Raw genomic sequence first — 19,134 nt, 5'->3', positions numbered from 1 at the left:
AGTTCAAATCTGGCCTCAGATATTTACTAGCTGTATGATCCTGGGCAAGTCACTTAATCCTGTTTACCTTAGTTTCCTCATCTGTAAAATGATCTAATATCTTTGCCAAAACCCCAAATGAGTTAATGAAGAGTAGGACATGACTGAAACAAATGAACAACAACACGTACCAGGTACTGAACTAGGCACTGAGTATATACAAACACAATAAACGGAAGAGAAAAAGATACAAAGAAGATTTTATATTCCTTCTTTCTCCTCCCTATTGCTAGCAGTAAAATTCCTCACAAAACTTCCAGAGGGTTGTGTGCTTACTTCTGGGATGAGACAAGGAAGAAAGGAAAATGATAGTACAGTGCATTGAAGTGGTATGGAAAGAATATACATCCCTATGTATTATGCCCCATTCTAATGCAACATAACATTGTATCATTCTCCACTATAAATGCTTAAGTAAAAGAAAATGTTTTTAACTTAAAGATGAATATATTTAAATTAACATTAAAATCACTTTATTGTAGAAAAATAAAAATTTAAAAAGAAAAGGCAAATGAAGGATGGTAAAGAAAGCAGGCAAAAGGCAGATAGTAGATAAAGGATCCAACTCAGAACCAGAAAGACCTGTTCAAGTTCCACCTCTGACACATAATGGATATGTGACCCTAGGCAAGGTCAAAAGAAGGAACTGACCAACAATAACATTGTTTCCTCATCCAGGAGAGTTTCTTACAACACATAAAACAAATCAGCTCCCTATGTCTAATTTTTATTTCTCAGATTTAGAGATCAAAACCATATTTGCTTCAGACAGATTTGAATTCTCTTTCTCTATATAATTCAGAAAGTCATCATGTTAAGGTGATTCCATATCTTAAGTTTAAGGTTCATAATTTCAACTGTTTTTATAAATCCTCCTCCTTGAGATAACTCCCTATCTTATCCACTATAGCAACTGATACAAATCTTTTCTTCTCTTATCAAAATTTCAGTCACATACCCAAAAGCCATAATTATGGCAGATGACTTATGCTCTACTTTACAGAGAAAACTGAGAACATCCAAGGAGATCACTTTTGATTCATTTCTGCTTCTCAAAATTTCTCAGTATTATTACTTATTGGCTCTTCTTCCCTGCTACCCTCAGAGCATGAAGCATTCTTATTCTTTGTTAAAGCTAATCCTCTTTCTATGCACTTCCCCCTTCAATCTCATTCCTCCCTGCCTCCTCTAGGCTCTTACTCCAACAAACATCCCCTCTTTTTCATGCAACTTCTACCTTTCCCTTTCCACTGGCCCAATCTCATCTGCCTACAATCATATTCAGGCCTCAAAAATCCCTGCCTTCATCTGTCTTATGCCATAGGACCAGAGAGAGCATCACAGATTTAGAGCTGAAAGAGACCTCAGAAGCCATCTAATCCAACCCCCTCATTTTATAAATGAGAAAAATAAAGACTAAAGTGGTTAAATGTCTTCATTCAGAAACTTTCAGAATCTGAGAATTTCAGAATTGGAAAGGACATTATAGGACATCTACTCCAACTGATCATTAAACAGGAATGCCCTCTATAGCATCCTTGGCATGTAGTCATAAAGCTGCCATCTGAAGACCACCTATGAAGAGCAGAACTTCCTTCCATTAGCAGCTCTTGCAATACAATCTCAGGTCCTTGAGGAAAAAGATTATATCAATTTTGTCTTTGTACATCCAGGGCATGCACAAAATAAATCTTGATGAATTGAAATGAATTCCCAAGACAATCCATTCTATTTTTTAAAAGCTCTCACTGGCTTCTGTCATTCCTCAGAGTCATTTACTATTACATGAAAAAACTGAAGTGTTTTGGAAAAGAAGAAAGAAGGAAAAAGTTCCACCTTCCTCCCCCACTACACTTTGCTGCTAGCAGTGGAAAACTTAACCTGTATGGCTTTACAAAGGGCAAGTTGTTTACTTCTGGAATAGGGCAATTTGGAGGAATACAAGTGAAGTAAGACAGTGAGAGGAAAAACTTCAACCAGAAATAAGGCTAACAGTACAAAGAAGGTACACAATAATGGAACTCTGAGACCTGGAAAGAAAGGATCTTAGATTTTAACTAGTCTAATCCTTTCATTTAAAAAGAAGGTGACATGGGGCAGCTAGGTGGTGCAGTGGATAGAGCACCAGCCCGGAAGTCAGGAGGAACTGAGTTCAAATCGGGCCTCAGACCAAACACTTAACACTTACTAGCTGCATGACCCTGGGCAAGTCACTTAGCCCCAACTGCCTAAAAATAAGAAATTAAATTAAAAAAAAAACTAAAAAGGAGATAACAGAAACCAACAAAATTCAATTAAGTATCACTGAGACAATTTTAACCCAAAGAAAGCCCTGTCCTCTATAGCTTCTAACTCTAGATTCCCTCCCAATCTAGGCATCACACTGCTGGATTCCTATCAAAGACTTGGGGCTTGGGAAGAACTTTCTTCCATTTGTGATAAATCTGTTCCCATTAACCTATGGAATCTAAATTCTCAAAGGTCACCAATGCCCCCCAATAACATCATGCACCGTGTAAGGCTGTAACCTTGTAAAAGTTACTGTGCTTTTCTGGCTCTCAGTTTCCTAACTTAAAATGAATACAACATAACAATCTTTAACACCCCTTCTAGTTCTCCATCTATGATCTTATGACCCTAAATGGGTTATTTCACTACTTTTCCTCTTAAACATATTTGAAGAGCTCACCCTAATCACCACCACCTCCTTCTGAATATTTCTCCTCCCTTGGCTTCAGACATATCATACTCTTCCTAAACAGGGTATTCCAAGTCTTAATACATTTTTAAACTTTAATAGCTATAAACCCTGTATTTCCAAACAATATTGTTACCTTGCCTGCCTTATCACTTTCCAATGTGTGTTCACCAAGGTTCTACCCTTGACCACCTTTTCTATTCTTTCCCTTGGCAATCTCATTTACTCTCAACTTCAACTAATATGCAAATATTTATGTCCAACCCATATCTCTTTTCTGAGCTCCTGACCTTCATCTCCAAAAGCTTATTAGAAAGACTTTTATCTCTATCTTTGTTAACACTGTTCCTGATCCTTAGAAGGTCTTTTCACTCTTTCCTATCTACATATCCTACAAAGCCTAATTCAAACACTCTTACCTCCAGGAGTCTTACTTCACCAGCTGTCCCAATAGTAACCAAACTCAACATATCTAAAAACCAAATGATCTTCTACCTCCAACCTGTTCTTCCTTCTGATACACTTTAATTATCATTAATATTATCAGTCACCTATTCTTTCATGTCCAAAATCTTGGGATTTTCTTTGATTTTTTTTCCCCTTTCCCACCGAATCAGGGTTGAAAGGTACCTCCAAAGTTATCTAATCCAACCCATTTCTAAACAAGAATCCTTCCTACAAATGTTCTGCATGACCACACATGTAATAACCTATGTGCCTCAGTTTCCTCATTTATAAAATAGCGATAATAATAGCACTTACCATGCACAGGAGTTGTGAGGGCAAAGTGAAATATTTGCGAAGTGTTTTACAAATCTTAAAGTACTATATAAATGCTAGCTGTTTCCTACAAGCAGTTGCCTGGCTTCCACATGAGGATTTCAAGTAAAGAAGATACCACCACAAAGTTAATTTCACTTTGGGGCAGTTCTAATAGGTTCCCCAAAGTGTGAAAATTTAAGTTTAAAAGTTCTTCTATCCAACTGATTTTGCCCTTTGTAATTCCACAGAATCTCTGCATCTGTCTTTTCCTCTCTATTACTATTGATACTACCCGTAGTAAAGGCCTTCATACAAGCTAAATGCACTTTCTCTACCTGCTAACAAATGCTATATTCCACCACCAAACATCTTCCTCATGTGCAGATTTTGTCAGCTCATCGAGAATTTTAAATATTATGTAGTACACCCCCCTAAAAAATCATAAATCTTCACAAGGGCAAGGATCATCTCTTATCTAAATTACATATCTCCTCCAAAGTCATAGGAATCTTAAACAAGGAAAGTTTAACTACATGATAAAATTATACAGTTCTATTTCTTTATGTTTATCATTGATAATCTATTTTCTGGAGCCTTGGAGTTGATTCTTGACCTTTTACACACTTTCATAAGAGAAGTTAGGTCTAAGAGAATGAAGAAAAGAATTTTAGTAAAGGACATTATTATCTGAGAAATTTTACTAAATAAAGTTTCCTTTCTTCAGGTAAGTGTACAAAGGAGAAATAATTTTTAATATTTTCAGTTGAACTAAAAAAGGTTTTATTATGCTTCCACAACTGACACATTCCTATCGTGAACCACTATCAATGTCTTTATCTTTATCTTTAATATTTCTAATTTATTTTATTAGTCATATTCCATGCATCTATACAGACTTTTGAGTATTGTCCCTGACCCTCTTCCCAGTCATTGTGTCTTTTGAAATATATTGGGAACCTCTAAATGTTATTCTTCACCTTACCTGCTGGAGTGTCTGGATTAGCATTTCTATCTAGGAACTTTTCTACCTTCCCTGACCTTTTCTGTTTAAAGTCACATCAACTTGTCTAGGAACAATGATATTTTTCTTAATCCTAAACAGGCTCCTTCTCTATATTATGAACTATGGTCCCATAAGCCAAATCTCAGTTCCCCAATACTATCTTCAAGGCAAATATACATTTTCTATAGCCTACTTTTCTCTGTTATGCTCCTTAACTTCAATCAACTATAGTGCTGTAAGTAGTACCTCTGCCCTTCAGTTTCCTTCTCAGGTCTTCCTAATCCCTAGAGATTCTTTCCAGATTCTTCTAGTATCATTTTTTTCTAATGCAAATCTCAGAAAATGTTAAAACATTTTCTGATTTTATAAGTCTAAGAGGGCAATCAGTCACATTCCAGATGCAGGCTTTGGGAAGGCTGTATATTGATTTTTCATCTAAGGTCAATGCAGGTCTTCCTTTCTACCTCTCAGGAGTACCTAACACCATCAGAAGTCTCTTCTTTCTTTACCTATATACACATTCTTGACATCATCCGTAGATTATTCTCATATATTTCCAAGGAGTATGAATAGCTGCTACCATCTCAGAAGGTGTAGGCATATCCTCTGTGGGTATTATGGGAATACCAACTGCTCCCCCCTACCCCTTTCTGGATACTCTTCCACTGATCAATGTTCTTCTTAAATTGAGGTATAACACAGTGCTCTAGATGAGGCCATGTGGGCCAGGCTAAGGATATACAAGAAAGGCAGAAACAGTGTCCAAATTTCTCCTCCACAAATTGAACCTCTACCCCAATTCATCAGTCCAAACCACTTCAACTCATTTACATAATTTTCTCCTTCTCTTAGTAAAATCAAGTCCTTGTCTCTTCTCATCTGTTCCTTCTCCCGCAACTTTCTATTGAAGGCCCAATTGCTTCATACAAGCAAAGTCCCTAAAGAGCACATAACATAGAGCTACACCGTCAGAAATATACCAGGCTCATTCATATCTTAGAAATGCCCTCTCCCTTATGTTATCTGTTTATTCTTTGTTATTTAATGTTTTCTCAGCCTTTAAAAAAAATTAAACATTCCTTATAAGTTTTTTTATTGTACCACTACACAGCAACCAGGTTAATTTTCCTAAAATCAAGCAGGAGGCTCTGACATTGAGAAAAGGGAAAGCAAAGCCAAAAGTCATTAGTCAATTGTTGGGCTCTGTAGCAATGTATATTATGATAAAAATCAACTTAATTCCTTGTTAAGGGTGCTATTTATATGACCACATAAAATGACTGATAAGTAATTCAAAGATATTTCAAAAATACCTGTTGCTTATCTAAAAAAAGTTAAGTACACTAGCTTATCAAAGGAACAAAATAATCACAGCCCAGCACATTCCAGGTATTCTTGGACACTCAAATACTGGTTGCTGCTTGTGTCCTTAAAAGTCTGGACAACTCCTTTGAAGTACTTTCCTATAGAGCCATTTCTATAGTCTAAGCACATGTGGCACACTGGTACTGAGTGCACACTCACACACAACAATCCGAAAGGATGCTTCCCTCAGGAGACCACCAGACATTCCAAGAAAACATACATCAGGGAAGAAAAAGAAATTCCCACCACTGGGGATTTGAAACATACACATAACCCCTTCTCATCTAACCTTCCCCCACCCCTCCACCTGCCCCACTAATCCTACAATCCTATCCCCACTCTTCTAAGTGCAGGACAATAGTGGAGTTTGAGAGTCTGCAATTGACCGACACTGATAATGGGGAAGGGAAGAAAAACATTCTTCTACTTCCACTACCTTTCTTATAGACTATTCAGCACTTTCCTCAGCCCCCACGGAGTTTTTCTGAGAAGTGGATGAATCTTACTACAAGTATTTCAGTCCACTTATCCAAAGACTGGATTACCTAAGTGGCAGAATCATAGAATCGTTGACCTGTAAGGAATCTCGGAGGTGAGCTAAGCTAGGGGTGTCAAACCCAAACAGAAACAGAGGTCATTAAATTATAATAAGGATCCTGCTATTGGCACATTAATATTATTTATATTTACTGTATCTGTATTTATTTTGTTAAATATTTTCCAATGAACATTTTAATCTGGTTTGGCCTCACTCAGGGGTGTTTACCATGTCTAATCTAGTCCAACCAACAGCTTAATAGAAATTCCTTCTATAATATTCCCAACAAATAATCATCCAGATTCTATTTGAAGATCATCAATGAAGGGGACCATTACTTCCCAAGATTACTCAGTAAACCCCAAAGAGTTTTTTTTTCTATTAAGAGAAAACAAAAAGGGAAGTATTTGGGGAAGGAGGATAGAAGGAAGATTTTCCACCACCCTATGTGCTCCCCATTGCAACTACCAGTGAAACCTCTTATAAAACATCCAAACAGGGGCTTACTCCAAAGACAGAAATGGTAGAAAAGAATGCTAATATATGCTTTTGCAATGAGATGGGGAGAAGGGAAATCCTGGTCAAAAGTAAAAAGTATAAAGCAGGCCACATCCTTAATACCACAATCATATAACTTTAAGAGCTAGAAAAGAATTTAGATGTTAACTAGTCCAACTCCCTCACTCTGCACAGAAAAAGACTGTTAGCAATAGGAGCCAGCTCAATAATGGTAAAGTCCCTGATGCCCACTGCTTCTTATTGTAGATCCCCTTCCCACTATATTGAAGGAAGCCTCCACACGAGCCACTATCAATGACTTGGATCTCTACCTATTCCACAAATGACAGGGAAGTGATACTGGCACTCCAATTTGTAGCTCTGAACAAATCTTCCATCATAAGCACTCCATCATATACACGTTAACACAATGAAATCAATATATTTAAAATCTGTTTAAAAACATCCAAGTATACCCAACAAAAATATATCTAAAACCACAGAAAAACTCTTAGAGGTCATCCAGTTCAAACGTAAGCTGATCTTCATTGCAGCAACTTTACCTTGGCTTTGTTCCAATCTCTATAAACAGTATTTTTACCCATGTTTAGTTTTATGATGAAACATCCCGAGTTATACTCACAGATTAGAATTTCAGGATTCAATAAAACTAGACTACAGAAGCTGAGCATCTTGCATCTTAGGTATCACTTAACCACTGCCTACCTCAGTTTGCCATACTACAAAATGGGAATAATAATAGCACCTACCTCATAAGATTATTATGAGGATCAAAGAGATATTTATAAAGCTCTTAGCACAGTGCTTCACATACAATAGGTGCAATATAAATGCTATTCCCTTTCTTTCCCTTTCCTCACAGTGCCTAGCACATAGTTATTATATAAAGAAACATGTCAGGGGCAGAGGGTCCCTACCCTTCTGAACCTTATGGCCTAGTAGGGGGTTAATGGCACACACACCATTTATTTCAACAAATATATTAAACATCCACAAAATGAAAAACAACCACAATTATCTACCCTCAAGATGTTTACAAGATAATAAGAGGAATAAGAAAAGTACACAAGCATGAGACAAGGAAGAATTGTAGTAAGGAGAAAGGAGAAGACTAGAAATGTGTTGAACTAGAACTGGAATGCCTCATAGGAATCCAAAACAACTTCCCTAAAAAGAACATTACCTTTCCCCTAAACACCACCCCTCTCCAGAATTTCCCTATTACTGTTGAGGGCATCAGTATCTTTCCAGTCACCCAGATTCACAAGCTCAGTGATGTCTTCAACTCCTTATTCTCCCTCACCACTCACATCCAATGAGTTGCAAAATCACATTTTTATCCCTACAACATCTCATCTTCTCTGTACTTCCACACTATGACTCCAGTTCAGTTGCTCATCAACTCTCACCTTAAGTATTTCAATAGCCTCTTGTTTGATCTCCCTACATCAAGTCTCTTCCCACTCTAATCCATCCTCCACAAAGTCACCAAAGTGGCTCTTCTCCTGTAACACACATCTGATTATGCCCTCATAGCCATCATTGGGCAGAAACAACTCCTGAGAAGGGACTAGTCATCCCCACAACTTCCACACACAGGGGAGGCAAGTCAGCTTAGCAGAAGCAGCCAGGCACCTGGTGGGAGAGACAGGAGGCAGCTTATGCCAGGCAGGTCAAACCACTACAACTACCCTAAGCATTATCTTCCCTTAGCTCTTGATGTGTACAGCCCAGGACCCTAAACTTAAGAGCCTTGGGAGTGGCACTGCTTCCAGCTCAGTGCCCCCAGCCGCCATCCTGGGAAGCAACCTCTCTGGTGATGCTACCTGATAACTGCTCCTACAGGGGCCATAGCTACTAAAGAACCAAAAAAGAAAATTCTTGACACCAAAGACCTTGGCACCATCACGCAGGTCACTATCAGAAACTGATATGATTTTATCAGTAGAAATTATATGAAAGAAACATTAACATTTGCTTTGCTGCTGTACCCCAAGGACCTTGGCCCTTTTCCAACTTAAATCTTTCCTATGTGTCGACTCCCCCATTAGAATAGAAGGGCCTCATGAGCAGGCACTATTTTACTTTCCTACTTGTATTTTCCATATAGTAAGCACTAAATAAATAATTATTCATTCATTAAAAACAAAAACAAACAAATAACCAACTTCAGCAGCTCTCTATTAATTCTAGGATCAAATATTAAACTCTTCTGTCTGGCATAAAGCTCTTCACAGTCTGACTTCTTCCCACCTCTCCAGTCTTCTTACATGTTAATTCTCTCTACTCTGTGGTTCAGCCAGACTGTTTTACTGCTTTTTCTTCACAGATGGTGACATTTCTCCTATCTCCATTCCTTTACATTCCTGAGACATTCTTTTTCCAGATCTCCAGCCCTCAGAATCCTTGATTTCCTGTAAAACTCAGTTTAAGCACCACTATTAAAGTCTTTCCTGAATTTCACTAGATGCCACTTTGCATTGAATTTGCTCATTATTAAAACCTAAAACCACAATAAGACTTTGGAACATCCTGTGTATGAAAACATATATGTGTATGTATACACATACATACACATATTATGTCTTCTATTTGAACGCAAGCTCCTTCAAGCCTTCCGACTGAGTCCAAGTTTTACAGAACAAATCCCTTCACTAAGGGGATTTGTTTCGCTCTAGCCTCAGCCTCCCCAGTAGCTGGGATTACAAGTAGGGGCCACTATGCCTGGCAACCAGTTTATTAAAATAATATCTGCCAAAAAGTAATATTAACATATCCTAATTAAAACTCTTAAAGTATTCATAGTACTAAACCTTTAAAGTTATTTCTTTCAAAGAGTTAAGCCATATGGTTACATGGCTCAGAAAAATAGTATCCCTGTGACTTGACACCCAAAGAGGCCTCACTCCTTCACAGCTTCTTACTCTAAGTGTATAGCCAAGTTTATTTCATGAACTGTGATTTAAACTTTGAGTGCAAGTAGGGACTGTTCAATCCTTGACAAAATCTTGCTAAAGGCTGCCATTTGTTGTAATACCATGTTTCTATTAGAAATGTTCGGGGGGGGGCGGAGCCAAGATGGAGGAGTGAAAGCCGTGACTTGCTTGAGCTCTCCCCCAAACCTCTCCAAATACTCATAAAAAATGGCTCTAAACAAATTCTGAAGCAGCAGAACCCACAAAAAGACAGAGTGAAACAAATTTCCAGCCCAAGACAACCTGGATGATTGATCAGAAAGGTGTATCGCTCCAGGCTGGGAGCACAGCACAGGTGCGCAGGCCAGCAGCAAACCTGGAGCAGGCCTCAGAGGACTGAATCACAGGCAACTGTGGAGGTTTCCAGACTCCTCAATCCACGAATGCCAAAGACAACTTAGAAGGTCAGTGGGAAAAGTCTGTTTCTGTTGGTGCTCAGAGAGGAAGGCGGGGTTTCAGCTCCATTCCCCAAGAGCCTGGCCCTGGGTGGGGCAGCTGCTTCCCAAGCTTCCGCCCACAGACTGAGGGGGAATCCAGTGGCTGATCAGAGAGGGATTACAGGGATCTCTTTGCCAGTGCTGAGGCAGGAATCTCTTGCTTTGCCTGTGTGTGGATCTGGGTCACAGTTCTGGGCAGCGGTGCTGGGGTGAGGAGGAGCACTGGTGTAGTGGAGCCTGTAGTGACTGTAGAGAGGAACCCCTCCTCACAGTTACAGGACAGAAAGGAGTACTTGTGGTCACAGGCCAGGAAAGGAGTAAACACCTCACCCCTTATCATACCACCTTGGAAGAACTGAAAATTTACAGGTCCCTACAAGTATCTCTGAAAACAGCTACACAAACCCCTGAAGCTTGGGACAGTACACTCTCCACATTGGAAGCAGACTCCTACCTTAACAAAGAGTTTAAAGTAATTGGCCTGGATCATGAGCAAGCAGCGCAAAAAGAGTCAGACTATATTATCTTACTTTGGTGAAAAAGATCAAAATATACAACCAGAAGAAGACAACAAAGTCAAAGCTCCTACATCCAAAGCCTCCAAGAAAAATATGAATCAGTCCCAGGCCTTGGAAGAGCTCAAAAGGGATTTTGAGAAGTAAGGGAAGTAGAGGAAAAACTGGGAAGAGAAATGAGAGTGATGCAAGAAAATCATGAAAAACAAGTCAACAGCTTGCTAAAGGAGACCCAAAAAAATACTGAAGAAAATAACACCTTAAAAAATAGCCTAACCCAAATGGCAAAAGAGGTCCAAAAAGCCAATGAGGAGAAAAATGCCCTAAAAAGAAAAATTGGCCAAATGGAAAAGGAAGTCCAAAAGATTACTGAAGAAAATACTTCCTTAAAAATTAGAATAGAGCAATTGGAAGACAGTGACTTTATGAGAAATCAAGACACTGTAAAACAAATCCAAAAGAATGAAAAATTAGAAAACAATGTGAAATATCTCATTGGAAAAACAACTGACCTGGAAAATAGATCCAGGAGAGAGAATTTAAAAATTATTGGACTATCTGAAAGCCATGATCAAAAAAAGAGCCTAGACATCATCTTTCAAGAAATTATCAAGGAAAACTGCCCTGATATAGTAGAACCAGAGGGCAAAATAGAAATTGAAAGAATCCACAGATCTCCTCCTGAAAGAGATCCCCAAAGGAAAACTCCTAGGAATATTATAGCCAAATTCCAGAGTTCCCAGGTCAAGGAGAAAATATTACAAGCTGCCAGAAGGAAACAATTCAAGTACTGTGGAAACACAATCAGGATAACACAAGATTTAGCAGCTTCTACATTAAAGGACCACAGGGCATGGAATATAATATTCCGGAGGGCAAAGGAGATAGGATTACAACCAAGAATCACCTACCCAGCAAAACTGAGTATAATCCTTCAGGGGAAAAAATGGTTATTCAGTGCAACAGAGGACTTTCAAGCATTCCTGATGAAAAGACCAGAGCTAAATAGAAAATTTGACTTTCAAATACAGGACTCCAGTGGAACATGAAGAGGTAAACAGGAAAGAGAAATCATAAGAGACTTATTAAGATTGAACTGTTTACATTCCTGCATGGAAAGATGATATTTAACTCATGAACTTTGTCAGTATTAGGGTAGTTGAAGGAAAAAAATTATATGTATTATATATAGATAGATAGATAGAGGGCACAGGGTGAGTTGAAGATTAAGGGGTCATATCTGGAGAATAAAATTAAGGGATGAGAGAGGATGATACTCAGAGAAGAAAGGGAGAGGTAGAATGGGGTAAATTATCTCAAAAAAAAAACAGAAAAGAAAAGTCTCTCACAGTAGAGGGGAAACAGGAAGGTGAGAGGGAATGAAGGAATCTTATTCTCATAGGATTTGGCTTAAGGAGAGAATAACATACACATTCAATTGGGTATGGAAAGCTGTCTTACCCTACAGGAAAATAGGGGGAGAAGGGGACAAGAGAGCAGAGGGATGATAGAGAGGAGGGCAGATTGGGAAAGAGGTAATCAGAAGCAAATACTTCTGAGGAGGGACAGGGTCAAAAGAAAGAATAGAATAAATGGGAGGGCAGGATAGGATTAAGGGAAATAGAGTTAGTTTTCACAACATGTCTACTATGGAAGTGTTTTGCATAACTGCACATGTACAACCTATACTGAGTTGCTTGCCTTTTCAATGAGGGTAGGGAGGGAGGGAGGAAGGAGAAAATTTGGAACTCAAAGTTTTAAAAAACATGTTTTAAAAAAAATGTTTTCACATGCAATTGGGAAATAAGAAATACAGGAAATGGGGTACAGAAGTCTATCCTGCTCTACAGGAAAATAGAAGGGGAAGGGGATAAGAGACCGGAGGAGGGAGAGATAGAAGAGAAGGCAGACTAGGGGAAGGGATATTCAGAATGCATGCCATCTTGGGGTGGGGGAAGGGGTGAGAAATATGGAACTCAAAAACTTGTGGAAGTGAATGTTGAAAACTAAAAATAAATAAATTTATATTAAAAAAAATGTTCTTCTGGATAGGGCTCCTTTTTTTTTACCAGGACCTAGCATATTACATTGCACACTTAATGTCTGGTTAAATTGAGCTTTTAAACATCCTTTGATTTTCAAGAATCAAGTCTGTTTATTAGGTTTAAATTTTTTTTCTGAAGTTGGCAAAAGAGACATATATATATATATACATATGATATATACAGAATATATATTAGAGGAAAAAATGGCCTCACAATTGTTAATGAAGTAAAAAGTTCTAAATAAAAGGAAATTATAATTTAATCTTCAATGGTAAAATGATTAGATTTATAGTTTAGATTAGATTTATAGTTGTACTACTAACTTGTAGAAAAGAGTGTTGTAAGCTGGTCATTTACACTACTTTCTATGTTCTATAAACAGGCTTTATTTATTTTTTCATTTTATTTTTGATACATAACCAGAGAAGACCTTAGCCTTTTACTCCTTTGGTAAGCTTTTTGGTAAGTTTTCTAAAAATGGAGCTTAAATAAATAATTCTGGGCCTTTTGGGGGGCATTTGTTAACATAACAGGAATACTGTTCTTGTTACATGTACCAGTTGATTTGGAGGCATGACATGTCAGAGAAAAGGAAAACAGAACATCTTGACTTTTAAAAATATTAATTAACTGTGAGAAAAAAAAGTACATCAGCATAGTATTTAAGGTTACAGCAATGAGAACTAAAAACATAAACATCCCTAACTATGGAAATGGAGATAAAATGAAGAAAAGTAAACTATAGAAGAAGCAAATTCCAGTAAATTGAAAATGCTGAACAATGGCAACAGTAATCAAAGTTTATAGTATAGAAATATATGGTATATTCTCCTTTGTTCATTAAGAACAAAGTCTTTAGGTTTTATAAAGGTTACACATATCACTTTTGGTAGCAATCTAAGTATTAAACTCTCTGGAATATAATTTTAGACTCGAATAATCAACCCATTTTTCACTTTCACAAAAGCTAAGTGATTCAGCCCAGGAGCAGGTAGGGATATGTTTCTAGCCCACTTCACTGATAGGGAAACTAAGGCTAAAATTAACTGACAGAACATAAAAAAAATGTTAGTGTGTTAGACCTATGATAATATGGTTCATTATTCCATCCTTGAAGGGATTCTTTGTGGCATGGTATGATTGCTCATCCAATATAACTGATATCGTAACTGCCCTTAAAAGTCTATTATGGATCCATGACCCACCCATTAATTTAAATGTTCAACAGAAGCTATTCATATTTTCATCCTTAACACACATAGCTGGAGATAGGCTATACTTTCCCCCTTCATGACTGGTTTACGTACAACTTGAGCATGACTTATAATCAGTGTTACTTTTCAGTGTATCCTTTTGTTTTTAAAGAACTCTCATTTCACAGAGGCAGACTAATATCAAACTAATAAACTTTCGGGCTCAGATTTACCTTTTAAGAGCTTCACTGGGTGGCCCACTACTTTTAGTATTCTAAAATATGTTGAACAAATATATGTATTCACTTTTTTGGTCTTTAATTATGTAAGTTAGCCTTCACTTTTTTCCAAGATGAAGTTACCCTGAGAAAAGTCTAACCCTATAAGTTATGTAAACTCAATAAGCAAGTGAACACGTTTTCTGAAGAAAACTGTGTGGCAACTCACCTAATTGGATTATTCACTGAGGTAAACTATACCATATCATAGAATTCAAGGCTGAAAGGGAGCTCCAAGGTCATTTAAACTCAATAAAATAAGGAAACTGAAGCCCAAAGGGGTTAAGTGAGTTGCCCAAGGTCAGAAGTAAATAGCAGAAACTGGATTCAGACACAAGTCCTCTGACTCCTAATCTACTGCTCTCTCCATTATGCCATACTGCCAACTTGTACATTAAATAATGCAGTATATTACAATCTAAGGGACAAATGAGAACAGGTATAAAATATGAACTAATACAGTCCACTAAGGTTTAGCCTCAAAGTCTTTTACAAGTTGCAAAAATCAAAAATAAGCAAAAATCCCCAACACCCTAGACATTATCTGGATGCTCCAAACAGATGGCCCTGAAAAAGTATCAAATGAAAGTTAACATTCACCCAGGGCAGGCAGTTTCTGCAGATGCTGGTACAGCCTAACAGTTTTTACACAAGCACCAATCCCTTTCAAGTTCAAAGATGATGGGGGCTAATTTTACTACTATTCTTACCCAAAAGAAGGAAAATAGACCTACTACGTGAAGGAAATACTTTGCATCCATTTTTGTATTCTAAGAATGATTTTTAAAAATCATTCCATTTTCTGGTCAGAGGATGAATGGGTCTTCTCCCATGGGCGCAGAAGGTTGCCCATCCGGAGGCTCTGACTAGGGAGATCAAGGTCCTCGCCTTGCCTCAACTTTGCGCACAGTGGGTACTTAACGGATATTTGTTGGCAGGTTTGCACTCGACCTCAAACTCGCTCGTTTCCCGGTGGGAACTTGAGTGAGACGCAGGTGGGAATCCTGCTAGTATCTCACCCAGCGGTCTCCTCCCCCGAGGATGACAGTGAGGGACGCCCCCGCTGGAGCCCCGGGACCCACAGCCACCTGCAGAGCAGGACCAGAAGCCGGGTGGGCTCCGCCTCCGGGGCTGCTCACTTGGGTCTCACCCGCCTCCCCCCGAGCCTGGAAGGGAATGGCCTGGACCTCCCCCCTCGACATGCACCCAGGCCCGCGCTCCTGAACACGCGGACTCACCATGGCGCTGGAGCAAGGTGATCCCACCTCCTGATCTCCCCGGGACGATTCGGAATGTCTCACCTTCCCGTCCGGGAATTTCTGACTCCTTCCAGGAGCGGGGGGTCTTCCGGCTCCAGCCGGAAGACGAGAGAGCGCGGGACAGGAAGTCCCGCCTCTCCAGCTACACGCCGAGCCGACCTAGCGGCACGCAGCCAGCGAGCGGACGCAGGGGCGTCTTCTGTAAAAAAAAAAAAAAAAAAAAAAAAAAAAAAAAAGGACTTCCGTGGGAGTCCCCAAGATTTCTGCGAGGGGGAGGGGTCTACGCCGGGAGGTGGGGCCATCCCCCGCGCCGGCGCCGAGCGGGGAGGAAGGAGACAGCGGCTGCCCGGCCACGAGTGGAGAAGCTGCGGGCGCGCGGGTTGCCCTGGCGGGTGAGCATGCGCGTGCGCGCGGCGGGGCTCGCGGCGCCCTTGGGAGCCCAGGAGGCGGAGAGCTCTGGCCGTGCCCGGGGGGCGAGCAGGTGCAGGAGCTGCAAAGATTGGACCCCCCCCCCGCAGCCGAAGCGGTGGCCGGCCGCGGGCGACGGAAGATGGGCCAGGCCTCCCTTCGACCTTACGCTGTGGTCACGTGGCTAGAACAGTTTCCTGCGCCGCACCGCCCCCCCACCCCACCATGATTGCAACACCTGAGCAGGTTCTTCGCTTAGGTGCCCCTCCCTCCTCTGCTTGCTTGTTTAAAGACCCCTGCTCGTAAATGCTTTTCTTCTTCTGCACTTCTCGGATGCCATGTGTGTCCAGGTGACTAACTGCATGGACACCCCCAATCCCCTGGCTTTCCTTTCCAACGCCCTCTTTTCTCGTGGTGACCTTCTTCCCCATTTATGACCTCTCCAATAGCCTTCTCACCTTGGCAGGGAGAAAGCTAGGATTGTTGACTCAGTCTCTGACTTTGACCGATAACTTTCTTGGTTATTTGCGAAGAACAGAAGGAGCTAGGAATGCTTGAGAGTCTGTCAATCAGTTAGCATTTAATTAACATCGACTGGGTGCCAGGCATTGTGGTAAGCGCTGAGGATGCGAAAAGAGGTGAGACACTGTTGCCCTCAAGGAGCTTACAATGTAACGTGGATAACATGCAAACAAATATGTACAAAGCAAACTATGTAGAGGAAGTAATTAAAAGAGAGAAAGCCCTAAAATGAAGAGTTAGTTAGCAAGGTTTCCTGTGGAAGGTGACATTTTAGTTGGGACTTAAAGGAAGACAGTGAGGTCAGTAGTCTCAGCAGAGAAGAGAAAGTGTTGTCTGGCATGAAGACAATACCCGTAGTGTTTTGTTCTTATAACAGCCAGGAGTCTTTGTTGCTGGATGGAATACTATATGTTGGGGAGTAAGTTGTAAGAAGACTGGAAAGGTAGAACAGGGCGAGGGCATGTCTGTCTTCTTACCATCCCAGCCCAAGGCCATTCTGCAGGACTAGAATGGCATCAGGAAAAAAAAGACCTCTCTTTCTAGCAATGATTTAACCCTACATGGGATGGGAGGAGGGAGGAGAGAGAAGAAAAGAAATGATACTCTTACAGATGATGGCTGTGTCCCCCACCAAGTGCTCAGCAACATTTTTTTTCATGCCATCTGATCCTGCAGCTCTGCATATTCAGCTTCAGCTTCACCTGCAGCTTCAATATAGTGAAAAAAAATCTCTGAATTTGGAGCCAGAGAATCTGGATTCAAATACTGCCTCTACTATTTCTCAAATGAGGGAGTTGGATTGGACTAGAACCCATAAAGTCCCTCCAGCTAAACAATACTCGAGGTATCCCCAATTTCTCTTGGGAATTTTGAGGCACTGATGCTTCAAGAGAAGGTGCTGAAAGCAAAAGTGTAGTGATTCCACCCTACCTCCTCCCTTCAAGTAGGCACTAGTACCTGTCTTGTGATCCAGAGAGCCCTGACCAAAAACAAACAAAAGAAGGATGGGCAAGTTATATGGGACAAGAGAAGGGTACAAAGTAGATGGTGGAGTAGAATGATAAGAGAGACTTGTGATAGTATCTAGTAGAGATAAGGTGATGAAATTGGGGCTTTCTGAGACTGTTGATTATTGAAGGAATCTTCTTCACTAAGCCCCCATTTTTATACTATCCTATGGCACTTAAACTAGGAGCCTTAAACATAGAGAGTGGCAGTGATCATTTGAGAGCTCTCTGTAATTGCTTCCTTTAGAAAGCAGCAGCCACCTCCATAAAAAGGTATGGAAGGGAAGAATTTATGAGTTAAAAGAACTGACATCAAACTCAAGACAATGCATTCTCCTAAATTGGGCATTTTCTTTGAGATTGTCTCCATATATGTTCCAGTCAGGTGCAAATTTTTGTCAGGGTAGAATTTATTCCTGCCAAAATGAGGCCTGAGGGAAATCACAACTAGATGTCTAGCTGCTTAACTGTTTATTGCTAAAACCAGAAGTTTCTGCACTCTGGTTCCTGTTCAGTACTCCCACTTTGTGATGATGATAACATCTGGTTAGTATCCTTTAATTTCAGTTGACTGGCTGCCCCCCATCACAACAAATTACTAAATAGATCCCTAATAAAATGGGACCAAATTGTGAGCAGTTTGTATCCATTTGTAGAAGTTCATATATTTTACCCAAACCATTTCATTCTATGGCATGCGGTAGCCCCACAAACCTCAGGGGAGTAATAGGATTTACAGCCAAAAGGGACCATAGAGATCATCTAGCTCCCCATTTTATAGATGAGGAAACTCCCTGCATATAAGTTTCTAGTTTTACCATAGGCAGAGAAGAATTCCTAAGAGGAGAGGAACAGGAAAGCAGGAGGGAAAAGCATGGATGTTTGGAGTTAAGGTGAGAGAACCAAAGAGGGATTCTAGGAACCAGTTGAGAGAAATGGTAAAGTACCCCACTCCTTTCAGTCATTCATTTATTAAACACCTGCCTGCTAAGCACTGGGGATATAAGTACAAAGAATAAAATGATCCTTCCTCACAGGCTTACTTTCTAAGAACAGAAAAAAAATATATATATATATATGTATATATATATACAGCCTGTAGTTTAAAACTATTACAACATAATATACATATTGTGCTATTGTTGATTTCTTTCAGTCATATCCAACTCCCTGAGACCCCATTTGGGGTTTTCTTGACAAAGATACTGGAATGATTTCCCATTTCCTTCTTGAGCTCATTTTACAGATGAGGAACTGAGGCAAACAGGGTTAAGTGACTTGCCCAGGGTCGCCACAGCTTGTAAGTGTCTGAGGCTGGGATTTGAACTCAAGTAGATGAGTCTTCGTGACTTCAGGCCCAGCATTCTATCCACTGTGCCACATAAAATAAATGCACATAATACACATAAAATGAAGACAAAGTGCCATAGGATGGATGACATTAACAGTTAGGGGCATCAGGAAGAGATTCTAGCAGAAAATGGTGTCTGAGCAGTATGGGCTGGTGGGTTGAAATATGGGAAGGATTATTCTAGGGCAGGGGTTCTTAACCTAGGGTCTATGAACTTTTT

The 19,134-nt window shown here is 39.9% G+C and overlaps 2 protein-coding genes across 3 annotated transcripts in view; one reads left to right on the top strand and one right to left on the bottom strand.

The window, feature by feature from the left end:
• The window catches only part of TMEM161B (transmembrane protein 161B), a 109,705-nt gene extending 93,947 nt beyond the window's left edge, over nt 1-15,758 (bottom strand). Inside the window, exon 1 of one of the 2 annotated variants that reach the window (XM_021008104.2) lies at nt 15,606-15,758. In XM_021008104.2, coding sequence (XP_020863763.1) covers nt 15,606-15,608 — 3 coding nt within the window. In that variant the 5' untranslated portion in view covers nt 15,609-15,758. The remainder of the gene's footprint in view (nt 1-15,605) is intronic. The other variant, XM_021008114.2, reaches the window with a different exon arrangement.
• Nucleotides 15,660-19,134, top strand: part of LOC144456534 (uncharacterized) — a 28,632-nt gene continuing 25,157 nt past the window's right edge. The window contains exons 1-2 of the mRNA XM_078151751.1: nt 15,660-15,674; nt 15,725-16,018. Of these exons, the coding sequence (XP_078007877.1) occupies nt 15,660-15,674; nt 15,725-16,018 (309 nt within the window). The remainder of the gene's footprint in view (nt 15,675-15,724; nt 16,019-19,134) is intronic.

This window comes from Phascolarctos cinereus, unplaced genomic scaffold (genome assembly GCF_003287225.1).
Source record: "Phascolarctos cinereus isolate Bilbo 61053 unplaced genomic scaffold, phaCin_HiC Scaffold_4;HRSCAF=312, whole genome shotgun sequence".
NCBI lineage: Eukaryota > Metazoa > Chordata > Mammalia > Diprotodontia > Phascolarctidae > Phascolarctos > Phascolarctos cinereus.
This window is presented reverse-complemented; position numbering and strand designations above follow the sequence as displayed.